Raw genomic sequence first — 12,241 nt, 5'->3', positions numbered from 1 at the left:
GAAAACTCGCGCGCAAATCGTACCCATCACTGCCGTGGCGCAGCGACCAGTATATGGGCAGATCGTGCGGGAGAGAAAGATCAAGCGCTCCACCCACGCCCACGTCTCAACCTGTTCTGTTTCTCCCGTCGAGCCAGGTTACAGGTGCCTGCCCGAGGGCATTCCTGCTGGAATTCCTCACCGATGATCCTCGCTCCGTTTTCTTGCAAACTCATATCTTTGAATCATCACATGTGTATCAAATCGCAGATAGGAATATTTTTTTCTCCACTCTCTCTCGATACAAAATATTTTACTTACATCGAACTGAATGCAATTTATCTTTTCCTTTTCCATATATGATTATATCATTACAAAAATCAATACTTTTTTTATACTTTTCATACTTCTTCAAGTCTTTGTATCGTTATATTTTCGTGCTTTATATCTAAATTTTCGAATAGTCAAGGCGAAACTGCTTAAATATCATATAAAATAAAATCAATTTTGACCTGCATTCTGTTAGCTTAGGATAATAATTTCACTAAAGGTGAAGAGAAATAAGAGAGATTAAAAAAAAAAGTAATAAAATATCGAGCGGCAAATTTTCTAAAAGGGTACTCCTCAGTTCTGACCGAAGGGAAGGAAGAAAAAAATCAAAGCGGTGGGAAGGTAGCGACTAAGTACGCCCACACCGTTCTCTTTGGGGGACCTGTTCTCGACATTTACGTTCTGATATCTTTTCACTTCGTTTACGAGTCCCCTTTACGTTTTACGACCGATCATCGAGACCCTTTCTCTCCGCGAATGAAGGCGGAGAAGGGTAGGACAAGTGGCGGCGCCGGGAAGAATAAAAGAATAGCCACTGTGGCAAAGAAGAAAGGACTGAGTATCATCAAACAAGATACACTGGCGTGGATCTTATTTAATTGAAGCTATTCTATGAAGTGGGTATGCAAATCTATTATCTATTGATTGATGTGATTTTGTAATCAAATCGCGTAAATATCGATCCGTGAATAGACTGTAATAGATATAACGTTTGTTAAAGAGACATCTAACCAAACACTTTATTCGAGAGCAACCTCCCGCTACGAGCGCGAGTTCTTTTCTGCGACGCCACTACATGTCCTGGCAAAAGTGTCATCTAGCTAATAAAAACAATCGCTAAACACCGGCGTGTTAATGTTCATCCTGCCTCTTTAAGAGAATAGGATAAAGAGGGCTTTCGAACGCATAAAACAGTTTTTTGTGCAACGGAGGCGCGACAGTGACGAGTCCTTATTCTAGAATCCCGAGAATGCTCCGCATGCGGTGGTGCAAAGTTGAAGGACGCACGTGGACTGAAATAAATCGCGGGTTCAGTTGCATTAAGTCACTTAAGCGGCTATCGGAGTCCGCCTATTCCTGCCGCGACGGGACACTGTGTGATGGCCATAGGAATTCGCACGTTTCTCCGTGAACGGATTTCTCGGTATTCATCGGAGGTAAGCCAGACTGGCCGCGAAGATCGGTCTCGAAATGGCGCACTACGCACGTACGCGTTGGTATGCGGCACGCTGGAGCCGCTGGAAAACCGTTGGACAATTCTCCGCATCCGCGACGTACCGCGTTTTTCCAGGAAACCGAGCAGAATCTCTATTCTACGACCGTGACGTGCTGTCGAGACCGAAGGCGGACTTGCAATCGGGATTATGTACGCACACGTGGCGCCAAGATACCGTCACAACGGGTGTCATCGTGTGCACGGATTTTGAAAAAAATCGTAATTCGATTTATCGCAATGGCGTGTCTACAGAAGGTCCTAAGAGTCTTGTTTTAGATTCCTTCGCTCTCCTCTTACTTTTCACTTAATTAACACCTACAGCTAAATTAATTGATCATTTTAATCTGATATGTCTTGGAACTCTTAACGCCGTTAGTTAAGGAAGACGGCGCGAAATCCTAAAGTTCATGTAATGTATAATTAAATGTTACTGATACGAGATCGGATAACGTCGCATCGCAAATGATTTATACCGTGCTTGATCTTAAAAATTTGTTGATTTTTATCCGTAAAAGAGCCACGAGTAGTCGACAGTGATATCTCCCCACAGTTAAGTTTAAAGCGGTACATAAAGTGCTGAACAACAAAATTCGCCCACGCTGTAAAAAAGTCGCTGTATTAAATGCCAGTCATCAGTTGTCTGTCCTTTGATTCGTGTGCTCGTGCTCGCGATTTAAATTTCAAATATTCAGCGGATACACATCTCTCAAGTTACAGCGCGCGGTCTTATGACAAAGTGCCGTTGTCACGTCGAACAAGACGAACAGTGTGGTCCACTACACATACATACATTGATGAATTAAAATTAATAATTTAAAAATCTCAAGTGACTCTCCGTACTTTCGTCCCGTGGGAATTAAGATCCCGAAAATTATGTATTCAATCAAGAGAGCACAACGTATCATTATTCACCTGTCACCTTCAGGAATTGTCAAAAATATGAATTTTTCTCCACTTTTGAAAACGCAATGGCATTTTAACAGATTCGAATTAATTAATCCATGATGGGTCTCTCTCTCTCTCTCTCTCTCTCTCTTCCGTTTTGAATTAATTTTCTTGATAACGATCGTGCTGGTCATCAATAAACGACGATGCCGCCTGTTTACAAAATGGGCAAGATTCTTTTATCGAGAACGTAAAAAAAAAGTTCCGTTAGTCGCGGAGTGGCCGAAACGGGGCTGCGTTGCGATAATCGGCATGTGATCGAGCGTCGAGAGACGATCGTCTCTGCTTTTAATGGCGGCCACGGTGCTATGACAAATAGTCGATATCGTAGTGCAAAAACGCGATGATATTCTAATCGTGTCTCGTTACGACTTCACGTTTTTTCATCGTCTCTCCCATTCTTCAAGAGGCCTCCGTTACTTTGATTATCATTCGTTCTGCGATGAGCGATGTGCAGTTCTACACACGTTGATCTTACACATCAATACTTATTTTTTTAAGTTTGGTAAGATGACAAAATTATATTCAAATGATCACACTGATATTTCAGCATTTTTGCGAATAATTTGATAGTTATGATATGTATTTTAAAGTTTTCTAAAGATATTTAAAATTAATTTGCAACATTTTTTGTTTTTGATGTTACGTGTGCGCGCGTTAACCTATTTACATAGGTTAACATAGATAGCGTTTCACAATAGCCAGATGACCATTGCACAAGATCGTTATTTTATTTTGTAATATTTATATATAACTGTGTCATATCGCAGAAAAATCCTTGTAAAAAGTAAGCTCATACTTGCTATTCTATTTTGAACCGCGCACACATATTGAATTTTGTACTTTTAGATCTTATAATATTTTTAATATATTAAAGTGTGTGCTTATTATAGTGAAAATTAGTAAACACTAAAAAACTTGGAATTATTCATTATAATAAATAATACTATTTACAGTATATATGATTGTATTAAACATGGATTGATCGAATTTTCTGTTGAACATTATCATTAACCACGTTGCATTTGCAACTAGTGCTATCAAAATAATATTATATATTATTATGAAGTCGTAAGTTAACACCTGCAAATCTAAACCTCACTTATATAAATGTCGCCACGATATGTCAATCACTGTCATTAGCAATCTAGCGTTGTTAACAACAACGTTGCGCCAACAAAATACCACCTAAGTCAGTGGCGCTCAACTCTTAAAGTGTAATAACATACAATCGGAAGTTATATCTGAAAATTAATTTGCGTGAAATCCAAGTCCAAATGAAATTATATATCTTGCAAAACTCAAGATCAAATCACACACTTTCAATAATTTCTAACATGAATTAAAAAATAAATCTCGATGGAAGCCAAGCATAACGTAATATATCTGTAATAACTATCTAATATATCCGTGGCGTATCAATAATAAGGCGTAATATAATTTGCGGTTTAAAAAATTTATCGAACGATAATTTAATCAATTCGTCGCATCTGTCCATTGCTCCAATATTATTTAAGTGCTGTCTAAATGTGCGTCAAATTAAAAACTTACTAGACTCATTTAATAAAACATCATTTAATTTCGCGCGGGTAAGCATGAGCATTTGAATAACCATATCGTCATCATTTGATTGTTTCAGGACGAGGTGGGTGGTAGTACGGTGGTAGCAGAGGGTGTCGTAGGTGGCATAAGGGGCCCAGGCGGCGGGTGCCGCGCATCCTCGATGACGATGGCCGAGAGCGCCGTGGAGGACGCCGCAGCCGCGCCCCCGGGTCCGGCCAAGCCGCCGCCACCCTCCTGTACGAACAATAACACCCTTGCGGCGACAGCCAATCGTAACCACCGGAACCCCCGCAAAAAACGAAGACGACTGGAACAGGTAGTGGACACATTGCAGGCCCATCGCAGTTCACCATCTGAAGGTGAAGTGTTGAAGTTTGAAGGCAGCGGCCCCGTGTCCGAGGAGGAAGATGTCTTTGGCTCGCCCAGGTCATCGTCCTCACGATCCGCTGTGGATACCACCGCGGTGATTGGCCAACTGCCGTTGAGGTTGAAGGAAGCGGAAGCAGTGACATCAACCGAAGAGGAGCTCAACAAGATCAGTCAACAGTATCACCATCATTCTCACCGATCATACCGCTATTCGTATCATCATCACCATCATCGACATCGTTATTCGCCTTATCAAAATAACCATCGATTGTCGGCGACCAAGTACTCTGACTGTATGTGCAGCCAGTGCTCGCAGTCATTGGCTGCATCGGCAGCGATGATGCTGCCATCAGCGACATCTCTGCAAACGCCGCTGTCGCGGACCAGTTTCACATACAGCAGTATATACGGCACATATAGCATATTCGAGCAGTACATGCATACCAAGTACCTGTCGTCGTCGCCGTCGGGCGACACCTTCCGCGGACGCAGTCACTCTGACTCAGATGTTGTGCCTAGGTGGGACGAAACACGGGTCCCGGCCGCGACCACTTCTTTTTCCTCTGTCGTCAGTCATCCCCCACGAAGTAGCTCTCTCGAGAGTGACAGTACAAGTCCTCAAGAATCGCCATTGGATCTCTCCATGAAGAATCTAATGCTACAGTCTACTGCAGCTGCTTCGGCGGTGTCTAATAGATCACCGTCCCTTCAACTGCTGCCGTCCGGCATCATAACGCGAGGTTCCGTCAGCGTGCCAGTAGTCAGGGGCGATGTCGCATCACCTACGACGAAGGAAACCGTTGCGGAACGGTACCATTTGGAGGTTCTTCCCGTCGTTGAGGAAATGGCGCCCGGCGCGGACGTGGCTTACGTTTGTCCGGAGTGTGGACAGATGTTCAGTTTGCACGATCGTCTGGCAAAACACATGGCATCTAGACATCGTCGGCAAGGTCTCCACGATGCCTCGGCGAAGGCGTACCTCTGCGACGTGTGTCAGAGGAGTTTTGCGAGGTCAGACATGTTAACTAGGCATATGAGACTGCATACAGGCGTCAAACCGTACACATGCCGGGTTTGCCGACAGGTGTTCAGCAGATCTGATCACCTCAGCACCCATCAACGAACCCATACTGGCGAGAAACCGTATAAATGCCCGCAGTGTGCCTATGCAGCCTGTCGCAGAGATATGATCACCAGGCATTTGAAAACCCACAATCGGGACTGTCCTATCCCGAAGACCGAACCGGGTCTTCTCTCTGGTGAAGAATGTTCCACTTTCGACCAAAACGTGGCAGCGGCGCCGTCAGCAGTTATCAAAGCTGAATGACAACGATCGATCGGATGACCTTGGCTGTACTCTAGCTCCAGGTCCCAGCGAGGACATCGCGGCAGAATCGATCGAGGGTCCTCAAGAATTTTCGCGAGTCGATCAGGACTCCGTGGAAACATGCTGAGAGAGCGAAATCGCCGCTCGATCTCCATGACACTAGCCGAGCGTTAGGAAGAAATTGATGCTTGAAGAGATCGCAATCTTGATGGAACAAGAGAATCAGCAAAAAGGAAGATTTGTTTTGTTGTCGTAATTCGATCATACGAGAATCCTGACGGACACTAATAAGAGTCTGTGATCGAGTTTTTGGGATGGTTATTTTTGGAAGAGATTGCAGCTAGACGTGTTAAATTCATTCTTTCGCCGCACACTAAAGCACTTTCTTGCAAAAAAGTTTATAATATAATTATAGTAATACATTTAAATAATATGTTAATAAGTTTACGTAAACTTAATGACTGTTCCTTCTTTTTTTTCTTCATTTATGATATTTTATAAATAAAGTATATTAATAGTGTACATATAAAATTATTTATAAAATGATTTTTTTACTTCAAGATTATTGCAAGGTGCGATCCTTTATCATTTGCAAATATAATATCTTGCAAATAAAATCTCTTTCTCGTGCACTTAGCGAAAGAGTTAAATTCGCACGTCGGCACGGAAGCATCATGGAGAGCTGAATAAAATGTACTTCGCTCTCGTGAGTATTACATTGTATTATTTATCAAAAATAAATAATTTTTTGTTTAACGATTTTTTTGAAGATTGCCTAAAAATCATCCCTTCATGCGTCAAACGCGATCGCGCGCGTTAACAGCGAATAATGCCGAACAGTATTATTGTACTTTTTCAATCTTTGCACCCAATTTTGCTCCTGCGATTTCAATACTTCCATTCTTCCTAATGTTTCATCGCGACAATGATATTGTGACACTACAACTTCGACTAAGGAACAATCCGAGAGCAATTTATTTGCATGCACCAAAGACGTACATGTCAAAAACAAATTTTTTCAACGAACTAATTTATCAACGGGTTTATTTCTCGTCTTATTTGGAAATTATATATTTTTACATATTCTAGGTATATTTCTAAAATTTAGAAATGTTTTTAAAACAATCCCATTTTTTTAAAACTCGGATTTGATTGTCAATTGTGTCGACTGTTGTTCTCGGAAGTTCTCTGAACGTCATAAGAAAAATATAGCACCTAGTCGGTTGCTCTCTTTGTACATCTCTTATTTTCTCGTTCTCGATGCATAAAACTAAGACACATACACACATACGCACACTCATACACATGCAGAAAATAAAGCATTCCTGCTCGGCCGCACAAGTACAGGCCGCAGTGCACGGAGATACATGAAAGCGGTGCTTAAAGCTTAAAGGCTCGGCGTTAGAATCGTGTTTTTATCGTGCTCATAAAACGACCACATGTTTAATAATACTGTATGTACATAATCAATTATATCGCGCGTCACTTCTTCGCGAAAGACTTTCCTAATCTTTAACAATACTGTGAAAAAATCTGGAACATAGCCCGTCAGCAATGCGAACGTGCCAAATTTTAGACGAATATTTCGGATTGACGCATACAACTCCATTAAACTGCATATCGAGGTCTAATAAAATCCATAATTTGGATATATCGTTTTGTTTTTCTTATTTCATATTATCAAATTCTCTTCAGCTAAAAAGTATATTGAAATACAAATTAAGGTTGAAAATTTAATAACATTTAAAATATTAAATTAATCATGTCAAAGATATAATGAAAAAGATAGAAAAGATTCATTAGACCTCAGTGAGCAGTTTTCGGGAGAATTATACTATTTAGAACATATCTGTCGGTCGAGCGCGGTTTGCGGAACGGAGAAAAATTATTAGTGGTGAGAGAATAATATCGTCAATAATAAAAAAAAAAAAAATATATCAATCAGTCAAAAAACAAAATCAATCGACGAAATAATTTCTCTGATTGAAAGTTTATTTATCACTAATATTTTTCTCATGTGTCCATATTTGTAAATAGCGAGTCGCCATTGGTAACCTCGTCGATTCGCCCGAAACCTGCTCAAGTTGTTATTACTTGAAAACTTGTTAAGATGGCTTCCTACAGAAGTCGAAAAAGCAAAGCAGTGATGTAGTTATAAATGTAATCGTGATCATTGTTTTGCGATAAACATTTGTTAGTGCGAAGTTGGGAAATCGCCCGATTGCAAGAATAAGAACAATGAAAAAGAAATAAATGTATTCGTACCTGCAGAAAGAGAGAGGAGGGGAGAAAGGGGAGGAGAGAGAGAGAAAGAGAGAAAGAAATGATGTTAAAGCATAATAAAGCGTATAGAAATAACGTTAATTAGTGAGTAATGTTATTGACACTATTATTGCGTTTTATTATTGTAACTATTACAATTATAGTTATTCGCGCCGCCGCATGCTGATAGGAAAATAAAATATTTTTTTATATAATGCATTTGAAAAAAAGTGAGAGAAAGAGAGAGAGAGAGAGAAAGAGAGAAACGTATGTATGGTTTCGTGAAAAGCTTCAAATAAGCTTAAATGCAAAATTCAGTTTGAAAAAAAATAGTTCTTACCTCGAAATTAATGTTAATTATTGTAGTGTCAAACACCGCGAAAAATAACATCGACATTAGTACTTTACGTTATCGAGGAATAAACGTAAATTGACACGATCGATACAGTATCTTGGAATTTTTTTTTTTACGTTTTCCTGTAGAAGCTAAGTATACGCGAGCAGCGGTCGTTGCGACGCAATTAATCGAAACTGGTTGTGGTGCTTAAGCGAAGAAGGGCGAATCCGAGGTATCTTTGCGCTGTGAATCGACGAAGACAATCTAAAAGTATACTCAAGCCATGATCTCTGTACGGATAAGGTCGTCAGATCGAATGAACAGCGGAATGAATCCGCTAATGTTGCTCTAATAGAGCTACAGATTACGTCAACAGCATTATTTTTGCTAATATTTCCCCCACGTAATTCTTACTACAAAAATAAAAATAAAAAAATCTAAAAGCTGGATAAAAATCCGCATGAAAATAAAAGCAACTGTGAACAAAATGTTCGAAAATAAAGTGCTCGTGTTAAACTGCGTTAAATGGAATTTCATTCTTCGCTGTTCGCTCGATCCCGCGAATAAGTTCGTCTCTCGTTTCGGAAACGTCAATTCCACATAGTTTTACGATAATATGGTGACTCGTTGAGCAGCACGCGCCGACATAATACTCGAGCTTACTCGATCGTTTCGTCCTCCGTATCCTATACGTATTGTATATTTGTGTACTTCCCCAATGTGTCTCCCATTCCTCGTTGAAAAAAAAAAAAAAAGGTAAAGGTATCAGCGCGCGCTGATACACACGCGGCACGCGCAATGCGCGATACGCACATAAATGCGTATATCTCTGTATTTTTGTATATCGAGGTTTTTTCTAATTATCTATCTACCGGTTAAGCGTTTTCAGAGGACGAGTAAGTAGCTACTAAGGAGAAAGTATTGACGCTCTCTGCTTGCCATTTTACTTGCCCCTTTGATCGAACGATTGCTTGGAAAGCGGTGTTTATCGTACGGTGCGACGCGCGAGGGAGGATCGTCGAATCGGAGGATACTCGTTTCGTTCTTTAATCGATAACAAGTAGTCGAAATACAGATCGTGCGGTAATGCGATCGGCTATTGGTCTAAAATCAAAACAAAATGTACTTTTTGTTTGATTACAAAAAGAGTTGTAAACTTATTAAAATTAATCATGAAAGTGAAATTGCTTAATATGGTCCTAGGATTATGAATGGAAAAATGTACATCGCAATATGTGATGTGCAATTTAATGTTAAAGTGCCATCCAGTTTTCGACGCGTCGCCAGGCATGTCTGTCTTTGTTTTAATTTTTCTATCCTTAATATAATTATCAAAACGAAGACATCGAGACCTCTTACTCGACGTTATTTCTCGCAACAATTCAGCCTTAAACTGACAGAATCTCTTGCATAATAAATCTGTAGTAATTTAAGTAAGAAAAGACGTGAGAAAGGAACAAACACGTTCAATGCGTCTTCGGGCAGTTAAGCGATCGCCGTGCCAGACCTGTTCTTGTAATTATTAACAAGTATAGCCATTCGTATGATTATTATTATTTCTATTATTAATATTATTAATTATTATTAATATTATTATTATCTCTAGTTATGTTGTTAAGTAATTAATCATGTTTAATGCTTCTATTATTTATTTTGTTATCCCGTTCATGAGTCAAGCTTTTTATTTTCCTTTCCTGTATCTGTTCTTTCCTCCTATTTCGCTTATTCTTTTCTTTATCTCCATCCTAATAATTTTTACTTATCTTCATTTACTGTCATTTTTCATCACTGAATCGGAAGAAGGGAGAGGAAATTCAACACAAAAAAAATTTGTCACTATCGTTGAATATTTATTACGTTTTTACACATGTACACACACGCGCACACACACACAATTTGAATAACTAAGATTAAAACTAATATTTTGAATCTCAAATTTATCTCCCTTTTTCCGGTTTACATGGCACAAAAAAGCTTATCTCCGAAGAGATTTTGATCTCGAATTCCCAAACAAAAGCATATCTTTTGTAATGATGAAACACTAATGAAAATTTGTGTAAATGATTGATGATGATTGTGTACGTTAATTTATAAATTATGTTGTGTTTACAATTCGTGCCAGAATGAAAAAAAATATAATTTTTCAACGAATTATCTCCGTACTTCGTCATTTTCACCCATATGTTTCCCATTATGTTTTGTTATTCCATCCATTTTTTTTTCTTTCGTTAAAAATGTGCGACTTATATTTTAATATAAACCATTTAATATTAAGTAAATGAACCGTGTGTGATATATTTATTGAAAAATTTTTTAGTAACTAGTATATAATGATTTCCATTCGAACAAAAGATTAAAGACTTGAAATAGACTTAATTTGCTTTTAATTATAATTTAAAGCGATTAAAGTTTTTTAATAATTTCTAAATGCTAATTTAATAATTATGTCGGAAAGTATGTGGTGCCTTGCAACGTTCGAGAGTTTGTATTTAGATAAATAGACAAATCAATATAAAGAGATGCGAATATATGTATCGTATCATTTTAAGGCTGAAACAGAGATAATTATGTAGAAACAGGATTCAAGCGAGTTATTTTTTCATGCGATTTTTGGATAAGAGAGTTGAAACTTTCCAATATACACGAGATTAAAAATTCGTAATCTGTATCTATATACCAGCAGTCAGTGTTGTGCAAGACAATCGTGATTATTATCTAAATGAGAAAATGTATCAAATATACAGAAATATATATGTAACTAAAGCTGTTGCTCTATTTAGATTATATGATTTTATCACGTATCTTATACAAAGCAATTAAAAAACATTTGATCAAGTGACACTATCAAACTATTATTCTTAATTATATTGCAAACAAAAATTCTTATTTGATGAATAATTAATTGCATTTATCTATAATGCACAACACTACTTGCGACATATATTGCAGTACTGTAAATATTTCAAGGCCTTTAACAACAAGGGCATACATTCGTTTTATCACGATGTCATCTTTGTATCCTTTTCTACTGCCACGAATTTATAATCCGCATATCTGTACATCGAAATGAGGACAAGAACCTGTATGTTGCTGCACTTCTATGATGGAAATATATATATACACGTTACTTGTTTCTTACTAAAGGACCTCCATAATTTTATGTTGTACATTCATTTCAAACCTATCATGGCGAAATTATTTTTTTCTTATTTTATAATCTGGTTAAATAAAAAAGGCACATTTTTCTATTAATCTCTTAATTAAAATTTAAAATATGTGAAATTACATTGTATCTATTAAAAAAATAAACAGCACGTCTTTTAACAAAATTAATATCTTATACATACAAACAACTTTACGTACATTTCTTAATGTACATTTATTAATAGCCAGAAATATCTATGAGTACATTGCAAATTATACAAATGCTCGGCCGAAGATGTAGCACGAAAAAGGGAAATAAATATGTCACGATTGAGGCGATACTGATAACCCGACCTGACTCAACTGTCAACAAATTCGCAAATAGTTGATATGCTTCTTCCGCATCGTAGACATAAAAACAGCAAAATCGGTTAATATCATATATTTTCTCACATGTAAAATTTTTATGAAAATTTATTCATATTTCATTCACATCAAATGTTATACTATTTAAAGAAATTTCTCTCTAAGATAGTAGAACTCTCGAAAAAGAATTCTACCGTTAGAATAACTGTATAATTTCTGCCATAAGTAACTTCTGGAGCAAATATATAATGTTTTAACGATTTGTTATGATTATGACCAGTGCGTTTATCATAAGATAAAGTTGTGATTATGGTGAAATCGTCAATTTCTTTATCGTTGACGTGAGCTAAAAATGAAAGCGAATAAAAAAGGCATAAAGTATTTATATTAATATTTCTGAATA

General features: G+C 37.8%; 1 protein-coding gene across 1 annotated transcript in view; it reads left to right on the top strand.

The window, feature by feature from the left end:
* LOC105840736 (zinc finger protein 236) overlaps nucleotides 1–11,474 on the top strand; it is a 65,907-nt gene extending 54,433 nt beyond the window's left edge. Inside the window, exon 3 of the mRNA XM_028189188.2 lies at nucleotides 4,110–11,474. Coding sequence (XP_028044989.1) covers nucleotides 4,110–5,729 — 1,620 coding nt within the window. The 3' untranslated portion in view covers nucleotides 5,730–11,474. The remainder of the gene's footprint in view (nucleotides 1–4,109) is intronic.
* Nucleotides 11,475–12,241: the final 767 nt, after the last annotated feature.

This window comes from Monomorium pharaonis, chromosome 4 (assembly GCF_013373865.1).
Source record: "Monomorium pharaonis isolate MP-MQ-018 chromosome 4, ASM1337386v2, whole genome shotgun sequence".
Taxonomy (NCBI): Eukaryota; Metazoa; Arthropoda; class Insecta; order Hymenoptera; family Formicidae; genus Monomorium; species Monomorium pharaonis.
Note: the sequence above shows the minus strand (reverse complement) of the source record. Positions and strands in the feature narration are given on the sequence as shown.